The sequence below is a fragment of the Entelurus aequoreus genome, linkage group LG27, assembly GCF_033978785.1.
Source record: "Entelurus aequoreus isolate RoL-2023_Sb linkage group LG27, RoL_Eaeq_v1.1, whole genome shotgun sequence".
Taxonomy (NCBI): domain Eukaryota; kingdom Metazoa; phylum Chordata; class Actinopteri; order Syngnathiformes; family Syngnathidae; genus Entelurus; species Entelurus aequoreus.
In genome coordinates this window covers 19,043,918-19,063,277 of record NC_084757.1, presented here as the reverse complement: position 1 = coordinate 19,063,277, position 19,360 = coordinate 19,043,918, and the positions used below count along the sequence as shown (strand labels likewise).

General features: G+C 39.9%; 2 protein-coding genes and 1 long non-coding RNA gene across 4 annotated transcripts in view; 2 read left to right on the top strand and 1 right to left on the bottom strand.

The window, feature by feature from the left end:
* Positions 1-1,852, top strand: part of LOC133644510 (uncharacterized) — a 62,977-nt gene extending 61,125 nt beyond the window's left edge. The window contains exon 4 of the long non-coding RNA XR_009824775.1: positions 1,820-1,852. This is a non-coding gene — a long non-coding RNA (uncharacterized LOC133644510). The remainder of the gene's footprint in view (positions 1-1,819) is intronic.
* LOC133644508 (signal-transducing adaptor protein 2-like) overlaps positions 1-2,071 on the bottom strand; it is a 41,691-nt gene extending 39,620 nt beyond the window's left edge. For both annotated transcript variants that reach the window (XM_062039036.1, XM_062039037.1), the window contains exon 1: positions 1,957-2,071. In XM_062039036.1, the coding sequence (XP_061895020.1) occupies positions 1,957-2,064 (108 nt within the window). In that variant the 5' untranslated portion in view covers positions 2,065-2,071. The remainder of the gene's footprint in view (positions 1-1,956) is intronic.
* Positions 2,072-5,499: 3,428 nt separating this feature from the next.
* The window catches only part of LOC133644324 (signal-transducing adaptor protein 1-like), a 32,125-nt gene continuing 18,264 nt past the window's right edge, over positions 5,500-19,360 (top strand). Inside the window, exons 1-3 of the mRNA XM_062038721.1 lie at positions 5,500-5,594; positions 10,989-11,047; positions 13,538-13,648. Of these exons, the coding sequence (XP_061894705.1) occupies positions 5,582-5,594; positions 10,989-11,047; positions 13,538-13,648 (183 nt within the window). The 5' untranslated portion in view covers positions 5,500-5,581. The remainder of the gene's footprint in view (positions 5,595-10,988; positions 11,048-13,537; positions 13,649-19,360) is intronic.

The following is a 19,360-nucleotide window of genomic DNA, read 5'->3' as shown; positions in this document are numbered from 1 at the left end:
CGTCAAAAAAAAAAAACCATTTTGATTTTTGAAAATTACTAAAAAAATCGGGATTCAAATGTAATTTAGCACCCCTAATTATTATATACCGTATGGTAGTTTGTAAAAATAACAAAAAAATGCTTAAATATCTGCTTGTCATCTTGACTTACGATTTCAAAGCACGTTATCCATCAATGTTGTTCGTAGAAAAATCAAATAACTAAATGGCTAGGCAATAATATAATGAGGCTATTATACTTTCATATCTGGCCCAAAACGTCATTTAATGTGGCCCACGAAAGCCTGGGAATAATGTGGATACTTCATCTTTCTTACGAAATGTTTTCATTGTTTCCATTTTGACAGCAAAAACTGTATGTAATACAGGAAATTTAATATGTTTTAAACTTTGATATACAGATAAATACTCAATTGTTATTGGTGTGAATCTTTGGCCACTTTGCCATTCGATTCCGATTCTTGGGGTGAGGATTTGATTCATAATCGATACTCGATTCAACACGATTATCGATTCAAACTGATTTTTGCAATGTATTATTTGGTATGATAACAACAACACCTTAACAAAACAGCTTACAGGTTACAAAACCTCCTTTTTTATTTTTTATTAATTTGTCAAAAAAACAACAACATTGATTTTAGAAAATTACTAAAAAAATCGGGATTCGAATGGGATAAAAAAACAAAACATTTTTTAGCACTCCTAATTATTATATACCGTATGGTAGTTTGTAAAAAAAACGAAAAATGCTTAAATATCTGCTTGTCATTTTGACTTACGATTTCAAAGCAAGTTATCCATCAATTTTGTACGTAGAAAAATGAAATAACCAAATGGCTAGGCAATGATATAATGAGGCGATGATACTTTTATATCTGGCCCAAAACGTCATTTAATGTGGCCCGCGAAAGCCTGGGAATAATGTGGATACTTCATCTTTCTTGCGAAATGTTTTCATTGTTTCCATTTTCAAAAAAATGTATGTAATACATGAAATTTAATATGTTTTAAACTTTGATATACAAATAAATACTCAATTGTTATTGGTGTGAATCTTTGGGCACTTCGCCATTCGATTCCGATCTTATCGATTCAAACTGATTTTTTTCAGTGTATTATTTGGTATGATAATAACAACACCTTAACAAAACAGCTTACAGGTTACAAAACCTCCTTTTTTCTTTTTTTTTTAAAAATTGATTTGTCCAAAAAAAACAACAACTCGATTTTGGAAAATTACTAAAAAAAAATCGGGATTTGAATGTGATTTAAAAAAAATTTTTTTAGCACCCCTAATTATTATATACCGTATGGTAGTTTGTAAAAATAACAATAAATGCTTAGATATCTGCTTGTCATCTTGACTTACGATTTCAAAGCTAGTTATCCATCAATTTTGTACGTAGAAAAATCAAATAACCAAATGCATAGGCAAGAATATAATGAGGCGATTATACTTTTATATTCTTACATTCACTGTTACAATCGGCCCTCTGAGGGCAGCCATGTCTGCGAAGTGGCCCTCGATGAAAACAAGTCCGACACCTCTGCTCTACATCCCTACATTACATTTAAACCAGTAGGGTGGCAGAGCAGGTGGATAAAGTGTCTTGTCCTTGGACACGTTGGCAGAGACTAGGATGCCGGAAGCGAGTATCGAACCAGGAACCCTCAAGTTGCTGACACGGCCACTCTACCAACAGAGCCATGCCGCCCTAATATACATATAAATATACCTGTAAGGGACTGACAAGCACATGTCAGTAAAATGTTGCTAAAGTTGTTGAAAAGCATGTTTTTGTGTTTTCTTTGCAGAGGCACCATTTGCAGAATGACTTTAAAACTATGGATATCAACATTCAGTAGAAAATTAAATGTAAGCGAACATGTCAATAATTTTTTCCATGACTGTACAGCATATACAACATTCAAATGTTCAAATATTCCCTTACAGAAAGTCTGATGGTGATATCTTGGATTTGGAGTTTCAGACTTGCTGCGTCCAGGTTATAATCCACCGAAGTGTCATCTGTGATTTTAGTCAGTCCGCTGAGATCCATCTTTTCAAGGTACTGTTCAAACAAAACACACATACGATGTCAAGCTGAAACATATTCATACAAATTTTCATCCGAATTGTCAAATGCCAACATTGGTAATTTACCGTCGTGTCCTTCTCATGATTGAAAAAGAAAAGTGTGCTGCCGCACAGGCGTGTCCACAGCTGGCAGGTTGTCTAAACACACACACACGCACACGCACAAAAAGGAAGGATATACTTTTATCTACTGGAAAAGACGGCCGTACAATACAGGTTGAGAAAAGAAATCATCACTTCCACCATTAAACATCTGTATGTATTTGATTTATATTTTTGTATAAATATGGGTTCAAAAGCTAAAAATGAATCACTAAAGTGCTTACATTTCCAATGAGGCGCTTTAAATAACCTGAAATTGATCTGCAAAATCCACTTTCTTACCTGCTGGTACCTGTTTTAGTGTAATTGCGATCTCCATCAGTCCCGAAAATATAAAATCAAACCATGGAGGCATGACAGAAGGGACAGTGTATGTTTTGGTATTTCAATTTTCTTTTCATTAAAAAAACCCCAAAAAAACGCTTAGTTTTTCAATGTTGTTTTTTTGGTATTTTAAAACAAAATTAAAAAAAACACTTTTGTGTTTTTCCATTTCCATTTATGAAAAGGAAATTGAAATACCAAAACATACACAGACCACAGAGATATTCATAAAACAATCTTGCATTCATCCGAACATGTTTTAAATGAGCCGTTTGGAATTTGAGACGATTGTGATGTACAAAACCCAAAACTAGTGAAGTTGGCACGTTGTGTAAATCGTAAATAAAAACAGAATACAATGATTTGCTAATCCTTTTCAACTTATATAGACTGCAAAGACAAGATACTTAACGTTCAAACTGGTAAGCTTTGTTGTTTTTTGCAAATATTAGTTGGACTTTGATGCCTGCAACATGTTTCAAAAAAGCTGGCACAAGTGGCAAAAAAAGACAAGAAAAGAAAGTTGAGGAGTGCTCATCAAACACTTATTTGGAACATCCCACAGGTGAATAGGCTTATTGGGAACAGGTGGGTGCCATGATTGGGTGTAAAAGCAGCTTCCATGAAATGCTCAGTCATTCACAAACAAGGATGGGGCGAAGGTCACCACTTTGTGAACAAATGCTTGAGCAAATTGTCAAACAGTTTAAGAACAACATTTCTCAACCAGCTATTGCAAGGAATTTAGGGATTTCACCATCTATGGTCCGTTATATAATCAAAAGGTTCAGAGAATCTGGAGAAATGACTGCATGTAAGCGAAACTGTGGCCGTCGTGTCCTCCGGACCAAAGAGGAAAAGAACCATCCGGATTGTTATAGGCGCAACGTTCAAAAGCTAGCATCTGTGATGGTATGGGGGTGTATTAGTGCCCAAGGCATGGGTAACTTACACATCTGTGAAGGCACCATTAATGCTGAATGGTACATACAGGTTTTGGAGCAACATATGTTGCCATCCAAGCAACGTCTTTTTCATGGACGCCCCTGCTTATTTCAGCAAGACAATTCCAAGCCACGTGTTACAACAGCGTGGTTTTGTAGTAAAAGAGTGCAGGTACTAGACTGGCCTGCCTGTAGTCCAGACCTGTCTCTCATTGAAAATGTGTGGCGCTTTATGAAGCCTAAAATATAACACAATGGAGACCCCGGACTGTTGAACAACTTAAGCTGTACATCAAGCAAGAATGGGAAAGAATTCCACCTGAAAAGCTTCAAACATTGGTCTTCTCAGTTCCCAAACGTTTACTGAGTGTTGTTAAAAGGAAAGGCCATGTAACACAGTGGTAAAAATGCCCCTGCCAACTTTTTTGCAATGTGTTGCTGCCATTAAATTCAAAGTTAATGATTATTTGCAAAAAAAAATAAGTTTCTAAGTTCGAACATTAAATATCTTGTCTTTGCAGTCTATTCAATTGAATATACGTTGAAAAGGATTTGCAAATCATTGTATTCTGTTTTTATTTATGATTTACATAACGTGCCAACTTCACTGGTTTTGGGTTTTGTATTTTTCCTTAGTTATGTATATTTCCCTGTATGGTATAGAGGCTTACCGCATGTCCGCCATTTGTATTCAGTTGTTGTCTAAAGTTGAAATCATAAAGTTCCTTAATTTTCTCTATCCTCTTGTTGTGAAGCAGACTGCCTCGTACACGCGCATGCATGCTAAAATCCTCCACATTTGCAATTTCTAATACAAAATAGCATGTAGTTCTAACTTATATTTGGGACTAAACTTTATATGGAAGCAGGGCCGTTGGTAGGAATTCTGGGCCCCCTGAAAGAGTATCGGTGTGGGCCCCTCTACCCCAATAATTGCCACCCTCAATGTTATTGATTTTCAGCGTTCTTGATGGTGCCTGGTGTAATACAACCTATTTTTTCTTTTTTTTACGATTAACCACTTAACAAGTTGGTACTATTATGTAAATTGTGTATTATTAGTTGTCTTATTTTCACTTCACTGATTTGTCCTGAAGTGTCCTGCCTCAAGTAAGTCCACAGGTAAAAAGGTAGTGTTTACCTTAATTGTGCAAGTAAAACAAAGAGCACGTGGAATACTGTATGTTGCTATGAAACCAATATCAAAAACAACAACAAGGCTAATTTAATGTCAATTAAAGTTTAAATTGAGGTATAAAACATGTAGCATATATTTTGCTATTATATAATTGAAATAGCCAAGGTGTTGATTAATGTCTTAGTCACTGCCAGTGTTATAATAAACCACAACAGTGAAGTGAATTATATTTATATAGCGCTTTTTCTCTAGCGATGTGCTTTACATAGTGAAACCCAATATCTAAGTTACATTTAAACCAGTGTGGGTGGCACTGGGAGCAGGTGGGTAAAGTGTCTTGCCCAAGGACACAACGGCAGTGACTAGAATGGCGGAAGCGGGGATCGAACCTGGAACCCTCAAGTTGCTGGCACGGCCACTCTACCAACAGAGCATAAAAGTTTATTATTCCATTATATATATATATATATATATATATATATATATATATATATTTAATGGAAAACTGATTCTGAAGTAACTTATTCTTACGCAAAATATAAATGGGCTTCATAGCACCCTAACTCTTGGTCGAGAGCTTCACTGTCACAGTCTCTGTCTGTGTCAATGTGTTTAACTCTCTGGGTGTCTCTGTGAGAGTGGGCGTGTTTTGGGCGTAAGCTTGGCTCCAGCTCTCAGCCTGGCACGGCTGATCCCAGCTTCCTAATCAACTCACCTACCTGCCATCAACTCATCACCGGCAACCTATACAGTATATGTTTGGACTTCACTCGGCGAGATCGCCAGATCGTTCACAGTTCTACACGTATTAACGCTTCTAGCCAGTTTTTCTAGAATTATATTTATCTTGCTCGTCTGCTGCTATTTAGGCACAACCTACAATTGCTGTAACCTTCTGCAGTCGATTTGCATGCCACCAGGACCCATCTTCCAATTTGTAAGATGAGGAGCCCAGCCTCGAGCAACTCTGCATGACTCCGACCAGTAAGTTGACAGTTTGTTCCGGCGGTTGGGATAACTAACCCACACCCAGTCCCCCACTGCCAGACAGCGGGGCCGTACTCTGTGTGAAGAATCCAATCGGCTCTTAATCTTGGCTTGTGAGCCCTGTACCTGTGTTCTGGCCGCCTGTGGTGTGGGCTCCTTCTGCCCAGCCCTTAAATAGTCAAAAAGCTGTCTCAGTTCAGCGATTCCTCTGTGGTGGTATGTTTAGATGCCCGGATGGTCAAAAGTGTTTGGTTAAGCGCTCTGCTAAATGTCTGCCTCTCCTCCAGACAGGCCTTGATTTCGCTCTTGAATGTTTTATTTAGCCTTTCTACCTCCCACCCTCTTTGCTTTCAGTTGTGGTTCTAATGTGCTAGATGGAACGCTTTGCAAGAAACTCTGCATTGTGATGGCCCTGGGTAAGCCCCAGCTACCAAAAAGCCTGTCCAAGCGGTCAGTAATGATGGGCGTCGTAGTGGAGCTCAACTCGAACACCTCAGGCCACTTGGACTGCAAGTAATGCACGACCAACAAGAACTGGATTGTGTGCTGGTGCGCCATGAAGTTTGCCACAGAGGTCCACCTGAATGTGCTCCCATGTTGCTGCAGGCCATGGAGTTGGTGTAAGGGGCAGGGTGGCAGGCTGACCCGTTTTAACCTCTCAGAAGGCAGTAGGCGCAGTTATGTACCAGCCCCTCCACTTCAATGTCGAAGCGAGGCCACCACATGGAATCCCTGCAGCACCACCAGGTTTCCCTCATGTGCCATGCAAAGTACCCTGAACCTCAAAGCTTCTGGTGTGATGGCATTATGTCCCCGGGCCAGGCACACCGACCCCCAACAGGACAGCTCATATGATACAGTTGTTTGTTGTCATCCACCTTGACCAGCCAGCCCTCCTCGACATAATTGTGAAGGGTTGTGAGAACCTCATCATCCGCTGAGGCCTGCTGCAGCGCTGCCAAGGTGACCAAGCCACTCAGAACCCGTGCAGGACATGGACCCAGTTCTCATTTTCCTCTGGCGCCAGTAGGATCCCTGCTGTTTGCTGCTTAGTGCCTGCGACGGTCACTGACAGGAGGTCAGCCACCAGGTTGGAATGTCCTGGCAGGAATTTGAGTTTGAAGTTGTACTGATTTAGGCCATCAGCCCACTTCAACAGCCTCATGGGGCTGTACCCTGCTCCTCGAGTGCCCAGCAATGACATCAGTGCTTGATGATCTGTGCGGATGGTAAAGGCCCTTCCATACAGGTACACATGCCAGTGTTCGCATGCCCAGAGGCAGGTTGGCTAGACCAGCAAACACTTCATGAATGGGTTTTATTGGTCGAAAATATATTTTGCCCTGTCAGTTCGATGACATATCGACATACAGGTATCCCGGCTGAACTACTGTTATCAGTTACAGAGGTATTCGAAAAAAACATGATTTATTAATACCTTTTGACATATCAGTGTCATGACGCGGACTCGATCCCAGGTTTCCTCTGCAGCTGCAGGCACCTCTGCTAACCCCTCAGCTGGCAGCACGCTCAAACTTGCCTCTGCTCGCACTGAGCACAACACGCCCACACAGCAACAAGTCTGCAAGCAATCACTGATCAGCGCACCTGGACTTGACGAGGGGGAGCGGCATAAAGACCAGCGGACTTGAGGAACCTTTGCCAGAACGTCGCTAACCAGTAAGCATCACGTCTAACCAGTAAGCATCACGTCTGGCATTCCTTTCCCAGTGATTTCCTCATCCTTCTTTTGCTCTATCTCTCCGTGTTTCCCCCTGGTTCATGCCCTCTTGTATTTCCACAGTGATCGTGCCTTGTCACTCGACACCCATCCGGATTCCTAACTGCCCTCCTCGATCCACGACCTCCCTGCTCGGACCCAGACCCCGCTGCCCTGCTCTTGCCCACGACCACTTGCCTGTCCACGAACTGCCTCTTCGCCTTGCCCCCTTGGATAACGACGAAAGATACGACCAACATTTACAGACAACAACCCTTGGTAACATTTATATTATTAATTTTACACATAGTCAACACTCACTCACTTTGAGTAGCATACACACGCCACATATTCATCAAAGGTTTCAAATAAACCTTGTAAACCGCAGTCCTGCCCTGGTTGTCGCCTCCTTCCCTTCTCTGATACACAACAATCAGGGCCAATTATCGATGACTTGACATGAAATTGTTACATATGGTTTCTTTAACTTGTTCCGCTTCATCCTATCAGATCCTAACAATACTCTGAGGTACAACTTTGATATGGTTTCTGATGAATACTTTTAAACACAGCCTGTCTGCTTTTTAAAAAATTGCAATCACCTGCTGTAATGTGCTGCACGCTGCAGACAACAGGAACTAGTATGATAGTTACAGCTCCAGATTTATTGTCACTTTTACATTTTGCTAATGGTCCTCTCCCAATATTAGTGCATTTATGCACTAATACACCAATATCGGGAGGTGAACTTAATCTGTTTTGGACCCCAGGAATGATGACAGTGCTGCGCAACATACAACTAAGGGGCCGTATGCAGCACTTGAGAAAAATGTATTCGGTCCGGTCTCCCATTTTCCAAAAAAGATTAAATCATTAATGCTCATAATGTGTTATAATAAACATACTGCATGTGCATTTGCCGCATTGTCTAGGGCAGTTTGCAAACAAATGCTGCAAAACCCCTACCTTATCGTGCAATGATTGCTTCCTCAAGTAGCCTTCATGATAACATGGTAGCAGCTGACTCACGGTCCTCCCTGGTTGCTTGTTCATCCTTCAGATGAGATCGACGACAAAACCAGAGACAAAGGTCGTTTTAAGGGTTGTCAATAACAGTTATGTGTTCACCTTGAGCCGATTAAAGTGAAGTAAAGGTTTAGAGCGAGACTTCCTACAAGCGCACAAGTAAATAGATTTGAAAAAACAGGTGAAACTAGTTCTACTCGTCTACTTTTTTCTTCCACAACCTACTCAGTGGCCTAGTGGTTAGAGTGTCCGCCCTGAGATCGGTAGGTTGTGAGTTCAAACCCCGGCCGAGTCAAACCAAGAGTCCTAGACACATTGTCCTTACCTTTGTTGTATATTTGATGGTCATGTGATGGATGATGAGCCAAGGAGACGCCAACGAGGAATCGTCGGAACAAGAAGCTTTATTTGTTTCAGCGAGCCTCCGACTGGAGCTGCAGCTCCAGGAGAATGAGTATGGGCCAGATTACTCTCATCTGATGCCCTCTCTGAACACTGTGCTTTTACACAAAGACCCGCACTCTTCGTAACTCTAGCCTTGGACAAAAGCCCAGCTTGTTGTTTGGCCAGATAACCTATTTCTTGTGATCGGTTTGAGTCGGACGACCTCCAACCCCTATTCTCTACTCCTATCTGTGGGGCTTCCTACCAGATGTTGCTAATGTTTCTATTATCTCTCCTAAAATCCAACTGCTGCTGTCCTTTAAGTTCCTCAATGTACTGGGGGCAAAAGCCCCCACTCTCTGGAGTGCTTGTGATGGACATGTGCACTTTTGACCTTTATAGAATAATCCTCTAAAGGATTCTACGAGCAAATACAAATACATGCTACTTCACATTGATATAAGAAAATTGTATACGGTATAATTCACGTCACCTTCAAATATCACAGCTTCACGAGATCACAGATTTTAAAGTATATTCAAAAATTGTTGGGCCTAAGTTAAATGCTAAATTGAGTTTTATGTGTGTATTATATGTATTCTAATATATATATATATATATATATATATATATATATATATATATATATATATATATATATCAGTGGTGTGAGGTTAATGTCTGGTGAGGCACTGCATCATCACAGTCAGATTTACAAACATATGAACCCTAAATAGTATCTTATTCACCATGTGATTGGCAGCAGTTAACGGGTTATGTTTAAAAGCTCATACCAGCATTCTTTACACAACTGTAGCACACAAAAAAGCACATTTAATAAAAAAAACATTATTATGGTCTTACCTTTCTTGCTGGACATCGATGCAGCCAGCCTTTGCGTGTGTACCATGCCGTTTGAAAAGAACGGGTCTTCTGTCCCGAAGTCAAAAGCAAACCTTTTAGCTCCGGCGTTGGTCTACCTTAAATTTTTACTTCCTGCTTCGATTGAAAGTCCAGTTTAGAAAACAGTTTTATTTTACATATGTAATCCTCCATGTTTTTAATAAAAGTCCAGGCGAGAGGAAATAAACAATCGCTTGCAAACTTTTTTTTCTTTTTTTTTTTTTTCTTCTGCGGCCGAGGAATGATCTCTGGGATCACTACCGCCCTCTACCACCAGGAGGCCGGATTACTGCGAGCCTCAACCAGTACGTCTTTTGCAGCAGATTTATGAATGCTCAGCACAAGAAATACGTTACACACATACAGTTTTTGACAAAATACACTGTACATTATATACCTCAGCTAACTAAACTATGCCATAGTTTAGTTAGCTGATATAATTCATATAGCAATACAGTCTCACTGCACAGCAGCTCAGCAGTTAGCCGAGTCATTGTGCACAATCCATGTTGAGGCACAAATCAGTGATGTGCCTCAACTGGCTGCTGATCACCGCACCGTCTCTTCTCAGTATTTGAACGGCAAATGTGAAAATAAAAATAAAAATAATCTAAAACTGGTGAAGTTAAATGGAAAATAACTTTAGTATAATCACTGGATACATATAACAATTTAATAAAAAAAATTTTTCTTTTTACATTTTTTTTCTTTCCATGATGGTAGGTGAGGCCCCGCCTCCCCTGCCTCTAGTGACTGCACGCCACTGATATATATATAATACATATTATATGTATTATCTTATTTTCTATTATGCTGTGGCGATCGATACCAATAGGAACTTATTTTTCCTGGTTAATGTAGCTAATTTTGGCTCTACTGCATCTTCACCACCAAAATAGAGTTTATGATAACTTTTTGATGGACTTCCTCTTCAATTACTGCCTCATTAACAACACATTGCCACACTGGTGATCGCTTTGTTACCAGCGATGCCAAAAGACAACAGTGGGACATAGCATTGGAGTCGGTGCAGCACATGCTTCTCAATTATTTTCTGTTACGGCCCTTTCTAGGAAGAAGAAAACATTTTGTCCCCCCCACCCACGCACACACACATACACACACAATCTCCGCCGCGACTAAAAATAGTCATTTGTGTATGATTAACCCCTCCTCTTCCTCTCATGCGAGATCCACCTAGCAATGGGGCCGTATAAATCCCTTTCCTACTGTAGCTTGTTACATCAAATAATTTTGAGTTAAGAGCTGCATTTGCATGCCTTCATGCTTTTCTTTTGTCAAAATGTAGATACATTAATCAATAAAGATGAAATAAAGTTGATGCACATTCTTTCCAGGCAATCGCAGACCACAAAGAATAATGGGGCGGGCCAGATGCGGACACCTGTGTTGTAAGGTAATCTTTATTACTTTCTTTGTTCTTTTCTTTAATGTTAATAAAGATACAACGTCATGCAGAGGTGTACTTATAACAATTGTATAGACAAATGCTACTATTTAAAGTTGCAGCTGAGGTTTGGGGGTGCACAAAATGTTTTTTCTTCCAAAGGGGTGCATAACAAGAAATAATTCAGAAGCACTGCCGTAAGGTTTGGAATTGGAGAGCAGAATAAAAGGTGCACAGACCTTCACAACTTCAAACCTTGTCATTGCAAACACCCACTTTGAACACCCGGAGAGGAGACTTTACATGTGGAAAAGCCCTGGTGTTGTATCGCAAACAGATTGATACAATCCGATCGATGTGAGATTCCACAACAGCATCAAGCAAGTCAAGACCTACACTACCCTGTTGCTGACATTTGCTACGAGGACAACGCAGTGGTACTGAACAAAGATTCAACTGAACTGAACATGTTCACAGAAATTCACGACAAGGAGCAAGTACAGCAAACTGGCCACTGAATAATCATCAATCTATCAACCCAAGTGTATTTATATAGCCCTTAATCACAAGTGTCTCAAAGGGCTGCACAAGCCACAACGACATCCTCGGCTCAGATCCCACATCAAGGCAAGACAAAACTCAACCCAATTAGATACAATGAGAAACCTTGGAGGGGACCGCAGATGTAGTTAAAGGCAATGGACAAAGAAAGACTGTACCTTGTGCACGCCCTATTGAACAAGATCTACAAGACAGGGCACATTCCAACCCATATAAACAAATTCAGCTTTATATGCAGACCAGAGAAACCGAAAGTCATCATGTGGTATGATAGAATGTAGAACACTGAGTTTAATAAATCTACTACACGTTACTATGAATCATTCTCTTTTGAAACAGAAATATTGAGATTGAAGACAAAATCAGTGAACTCCTAAGAAGTCTAAAGACTAGAAAGAGAACAGGAGAAGGACTTTGCAATCTAACTACAATCTGAAACGATACTGCAAAGTGGACAAGAAAGTGTATTTGTGCTTTATTGATTACAAGAAGGTTTTCTATGGAGTCAATCACGAAAATATATTAGTACATGAGAAACATTGGAACATACGTGCGAGACCTGAAAATTGATTGTGAATTCATACCGGACACAAAGGGCTGTTATTTGATTTGAGAGAGGAACATCTTATTACATCCAGATAAAAAGAGCTGTAGAACAACGATGCATACTGTCACCATGCCTCTTCAACTTGTACACAGAGAAACATCTTCAAAACACTAACATCTCGCGCCAGGCCGTACCCATATCCGCAGCAGGTCCCCAAGGTGAACAGAAATTATTTGGTATGGTAAGGTATAGTATGGTAATACTATACCTTACCATACCATACCATTCCATGCCAAATAAATGATACTGTGCTTTTGGCAGAGTGAGGAATCTCTCCAGGAAATTGTGGGCAGAGTCAATGAGGCAGAAAAGGAGAACATCTTGAAGATTGACACAAAGAAAACCAAGATTAATTAGATGGATAAAGATAATTAGCAAAATATAAGAGTCCTCGCCAAACAAGATCAAGATGGATGGAACAGCAATCAAATTTCAACTACCTCTGACACAAATTCACAGATGATGGCAGATGCAAAAAAGTATGGATGCGTCTAAGGAGACCGAGGTGTCCGATACCTGCTCATTCGGCCAAGACACTGTGAAGCCCGTCCGTCCCGGTGCTCAGCGCGAGCCGCAGCCCTGTCTCTTCATCCGCATCTCCTCCAGTCTCTCCAAATGGACTCTGATGTGGCAGAGACCCAGCAGCTGGTCTCCATGGCCAAAAGGCTCCCAGGAGTCAGATCCAGAAGTCCACAAAAAAGCACAGCAGAAGTCACGAAAGTGCCACCCCTTGTCACACAGTCCCAAAGGGTCCTGAAACAAAAGGCCCCAAGAAAAAAAAAAACACATGAAAACAAGAGGGAAACATCAGGAACACAAAAGGATGACACAAGAGCACAGAGCTCCTGCCACCAGCAGCCACTACAGCGGCGCCATCTTGAAAAAATAAAAAAAAATAAAAAATGCATGTTATTTTTCTCAAGAGCTTTGTTTAACTTGTGTAAATAATGCACAATATGTGTGCATATTTGTGTCAAATGTGTTGACACAAAAAACTCCCATCTGAACATGACGACCTATTGACATTATTTGCAGTATCAGCAGTAACAATGAGATATGTGTTGTTTGCTCTTCTTATTTTGCTCTCTGCAAGGTTGCACTCATACTCGGACAACCTTTTTGGACATGAGCCAGGGAATTACAAGGCTTATAAGAACACGGAAGTCTTGCTTGTGGGAAAAAAAGGTTCATCTAACCACAAATTACTGAGACCAAATGATATAACAACTTCACTCCCTGCTTTTAGCTGGCTCAAAGTGAACATGTTTGCTTACTGAGAGCCCTTTTAAAAGAGATTTTTCTTTGTTTTTGTTGTTGTTGTTGTCGTCTAGCTTATCTGGAGGAGAAGCTTCATGATGAGCAATCCACAAGTGCGGAATATGAGGAAGCTGCCACACTGTTACCATGAGGGATACCTGGAGAAAAGGTCTTTTAAAAATGAGGTAAGGGTTTTGCCGTATTTGATTGCAAACTGACTTATTTATATGCAAGGACTAAACATATTAAATGTTTTTTTGGACACTTTTATGACATGCATGTGGGACCGGATCAAATGTTCTCATGGGCTACATATGGCCCATGTGCTGTATGTTACCCACCCCTTCTGTTATAGGAGATAACACAGGTAAAAAATCCAAATTGCATGCATTTTTTGTGTGTTTATTCTCAATTAAGTCCCATGTACCAGTACACTGTGTGTGGAAATATTGGTAACACTAAATAACCAATGATATTTGGTCATCAAATGGAGCTTGGGGTTAAAGTGTGTGATTTCTTTAGGAAATTAACCCAAAATAATCTTTAATAAATGTTGTATTTGCCTTTCAAAGACAGGCATATCTAATGTATTTATACTTGTCTTTGCAAATGTGTCAAATTGTATGTATTGCATTACTGTAGATCAGGGGTCCCCAAAATCCGGCCCGCGGAAAGTCTCAAGTTAAATAAAAAAAAAAAAAAATTAATTTAATTATTATTTTTTAAAATCTGTCCTTTCTAATCCATTTTCTACCGCTTGTTACTCTCGGTGTCTCTCAGCCGCTCAGGCAAATCATCCATCCATCCATTTTCTACCGTGTGTCCGTTTCGGGGTCGCGGGTGGTGCTGGAGCCTGTGTAAAAATGCAATTTTCCATCGCGCTCGGAACATATCTATATATATATATATTTTTATATATATATATATATATATATATATATATATATATATATATATATATATATATATATATATATATATATATATATATATATATCCCAGCCCCCGGCCAAATTTTTTCAACCCAATGCGGCCCCCGAGTCAAAAAGTTTGATGGACCCCTGCTGTAGATTAACTGGAACTTTGTAAATTGTAAAATGCTTTTATCAAAATTATTATCTCACAACATGGCAGAAGATACACTAAAACTGTTCAAATCATATATGAAAAACTGAAAACATTTTACAAGATTTAAGAGCACCGTGTCCTCCCTTTTGGACAGCCCAGTAGGGGTTTTCCAAGGATTAATCTTGGGGCCCCTGCTGTTTAGTGTACATATTAATGATCTTCCTGACATCTGTTCAGAACTTAGCGCCCAAATGCAGTAATGGGCAAGCTACTTGGAAAATGTAGTAAGCTAAGCTACAAGTTACTCTCAATTAAATGCAGCTAAGCTACAGGTGAAGCTATCCCCAGAGAGTTTTAGCAAGCTACACTACAAGCTACACGGCAAAAGTAGCTTGCTCGATCAAAGCTACATTTAACGGCATTTATATCTATGGGCCCTAATGTATAATATCAATGTTAATGTAACTGAGAGTGTACAAATGGACCCAATAACACTCTACAACACATGTGTCAAACTCAAGGCCCGGGGGCCAGATGTGGCCCGCCACGTCATTTTATTTGGCCCTCGAAAGCCTGGAAATAATATGTATCAATAAAATTACTGTAACTTTTCTTACTAAATGTATTCTTTCTTTCTATTTTGGGAGAGAACATTTATATGTACTTCATATAATCGCAAATTATGTTAACTTAAACATTGTCTAATTATGCACACATATATCAAACATTCAAACCATTTTTTAAATAGAAATGCATACTAATAATAATTAATTCAAAGCAAGTTATCCATCAAATTGTGCAATGTAAAAGTAGCAGTAGATTTCATGGCAAAATTGTGGAATTTACTATGGTTTTTACAGCATTTATCTCTAAATGAAAAAAACTACTTTTTTTTTACTGTTAGAAACTGTGCTGCTGTTTTGGCATTTACAGTAATACCCCGAAAAATCTACAGTTGTTGATTTGCGGAAAAAGAAAAAAAAAATTTACTGTAAAAAAAAATGTATGTACATTAGAGATGCGCGGATAGGCAAGTATTTCATCCGCATCACAAAAGTCGTCCTCCACCCGCCATCCAACCGAACTAACATTTTATCAAAATCACAACCGCCCGCCAGTTGTTATATATATAATATAGACCAGGGGTCGCACCCTAACAGCAATAATTAGGGCGTGCTGTGATGGTACTGCCTTTATCACCCTCTACAACACATACAGACAGCGTGACAGTCCAGTTACATGTTGTGTGCGGCTTCTGCTTGCATACGTAAGTGACAGCAAGGCATACTTGCTCCACAGCCATACAGGTTACACTGACGACCAAACCCCGCCCCCCCTACACTGTGCCCCCACACATCAACCCCCCCACCCCCCTCTGTGCGTCGGTTGAGGTGGGCGGGGTTTGGTGGTAGCGGGGGTGTATATTTCAGCCAGGAAGAGTTAGAACTGCAAGGTGTTCTGGGTATTTGTTCTGTTGTGTTTATGTTGTCTCACGGTGCAGATGTTCTCCCGAAATGTGTTTGTCATTCTTGTTTGGTGTGGGTTCACAGTGTGGCACATATTAAGAGTGTTAAAGTTGTTTTATACAACCACCGTCAGTGTAACCTGTATGGCTGTGGACCAAGTATGCCTTGCTGTCACTTACGTGTGCAAGCAGATGCTGCGAACAAAATGTGGCTGGGCTAGCATGCTGGCTGTACATGTTGTAGAGGGTGATAAAGGCAGTACCAACGCGGCACGCCCTTATTATTGTTGATTGGGTGAAAATCAGCAGACATTCGAGAGAGTTGGTTCAACCGCCACCCGCCCGAATCTATTTAAAATAAAAAAATTTCGTCATGCATCCGCCCGACCCTATTTATAATCAATTTTTTTCGTCATGCATCCGCCCGACCCGCGGACTCCGCGGTTGTGTCCGCAAACCGCGCATCTCTAATGTACATTTTACAGTAAAATTATGGCAACTGAGCTGCCTTTCCCCCCCATAAAAACAGCAGTACTGTTTCCATTTACAGTACTGCTACAACATTTTGAGGTAAAATTACTGCAAAATACCATATTTAAAAAAAAAAAAAATTATTTTTTAAATCTACTAATAAAATGCATTAAAAAATTGTGTAATAATATTATTAACTGGTAGAAGCGGCCCTTTGGGGTCAAACATAACTGCGATGTGGCCCTCAGTGAAAACGACTTTGACACCTCTGCCCTACAACTACCTCAAGGGTTCCCCTCGCCCCACTAAATGTATTTATTGAGTTTGCCTTTTTTTGGACCACCCCCATAATGTTACTTATTTTCTCTACCTAGTAAAGAAAAAGCAGCATATATCTATATCTTGACAAAAAAAACAATGACTTGTATGTTGTTTGGGAACAGTTGGTAATGGTTATGTGCAGTAAAACTTTTCATGAACTCAACTCACCCTAATGTGTTCCTAAATTTGGGTTGGACGTCTTAGATGAAGAGAGCAGTTATGATTTTGGTTTACCGAGTAAACAACTAAAAACTAAGGTTTTAGGGATTGTTTTCTCTAATCGCATACATTTGTCTAAATATAGCTAAGGACGCACATTATTGTGGGTATACTGGACGTCATCTTCATCACTAAAGGAAAAATCTAATCTGTGAGAGAGAATTCCTCTGCCACTTTTTTTGAGTTGTCAGCTTGAAGCGTGCCTGTCTCCGACACCATCATCGTCATGGGACATGAATGTGTGTCTGTCATGATTTTGCTCACTAGTTTTGATTACCTGCCTTATCTTGCCTCTGATTAGCCAGTCCGTAATGATTTCGCCCAAACCTTAGCCAATTATGACTCATCATACAAACACCAACCAATCATAATGGATTTTCTTTCTTTTTAGCTTGTAGCTTTGATGTAAGCTACCTAGCTACATTGATCTAAAAGTATCTAAGCTACAGGAAAAGCTACATGTTAAAAAAAGTAGCTAAGCTACCGCCAAGCTACTGGAAAATGTAGTTAAGCTACGTAGTTTAGCTACATGTAGCTTGTTACTGCCCATCACTGCCCAAATGTATGCAATGGAATATTGCAATCATGTCTAACATTGAATCCTAATGAATGTTTTTTCAACAAAAGAAAAGCTCTAGTGAAATAACAGATATATAATTGATGTCTATGAATGTTCTCATTCATCCAGATCATTGTCATCTCAGGGCATTCAATCAATCGCAACTGGACTGTTTGGTTTGACTTACAAGATGTTTTGCCTCTTATCCGAGTAGGCTTCATCACTTCATGCTCATAGACTTAGATTAGTCAGATCTAGTCTCGCGGCTTGTGCCAAAACCTCAGTAGTCTTCATCAATTCATGCTGTTAGACTTAGATTGGTCAGATCTAATCTTAGACTTACAATGGTCAGATCTAATCTAGCGGCTGATGCAAAAATCCCAAATATTTATACTCCAAAATTTGCCCTCGTTAGCATTGAGGTATTGTGTGGCAGAACGATCGCTGTGGATCGACTACTACCAGTCCAAAATAGTCGGAATCATCCACATTAACATTTCATTAAGTTGTAAACAAATGGTATTCTAGTCACAGCAGGTTTGTAACTCCTGTTGGAGTCTTTTAGAAATGGTTGAAAGAACAGTGTTGTATGTGGGAGATAGGTGGTGTCGCAGACCACTTCCTCTGTTCAGGGATGGTTTTTCAACGTTGACATAGATGGCTTCCCTCACTACTCTTTTGTACCATTCCTCCCTGTCCAGAATGTGTAAAAAAAGTTCTCTAAGGAGAGCTGTTTCTCCTTGAGGTGCAGGTAGACAGCTGAGTCTTGGCCTGAAGAGTTTGCACGTCTACGGTGTTGTCAAAGTTGGAATTGCCATGATACGTATTTCTGGTCTTGTCATCCTCGTCCGGACAAAAGGGTGACACGTCAGTGCGGCTGGATCCAAGGAGACGTCGGAGAAGCTTTGCTAAACAAAAAATTGCTTTATTACAAGCGAGCGTCATTAAACAGGTCTGCGGTACCTGGAGGATCTCAGGTCAAAAATGAAGGACTCCTAACTTGGAGAAGACAAACCATCAGTTTTATTTTCCTCATTCCCGTCTGTGTGTGTGTGCTAAGTAAGGAGAGCACATCCTGACCATAAAAGGAGATGTGTAAGTGTCTGGAAAACAAGTGCTTTAAGTCATAATTTAAATGTTGGTGTTAAGATATGCATGGACTCTCTCCTCCAGGATAGAGCTATAACTTTTGTTTTTTTTTGGGTTGGTTTTATTGCTTCTTCTCGTGAGAGAGCTAATTCCAGTGCACATGCGAATGTCCAACTAAGGCTCCTTAATTTATTATGGGCTCAACCATTGTTTACTTAACCCTGGTGGTTGCTTTCTCCAAGTTGAATATAAACAATCACCATATGTAGAACATAATATGAGATAATTAATTCACTTCAGCCACAAAACACATTTTATAATATTCAAAACACTACTACTGTGTCAATTTTAGATCCATAGCCCTTGGCCAAAACTGGTTTTCAATTAGAGCAGCGGATTTGTGGAATGTTTTACCAATAACTGTTTGGGACTGTAGCTGTTTTGAAATTGAACAGAAAAAAATGGTTGAAAAATCATCAGGTTTGGACTGATCTTATCTTTCTGTCGGTGACCTGTTATTGTTGTGGTGTTTCTTTTTCATCTGTATTTTGTATGCACATTTAGTAGAAAATTAGCTTGTAGTTATATCTGGTGTGTGCAATATATGTATAGTGCAATGTCCCTATCAAATAAACAAATACAGTAACCATTTTTTTATGAACAGATGAGACAATTTCATACAATTTTAAGCGCTTTTTCTAAAAA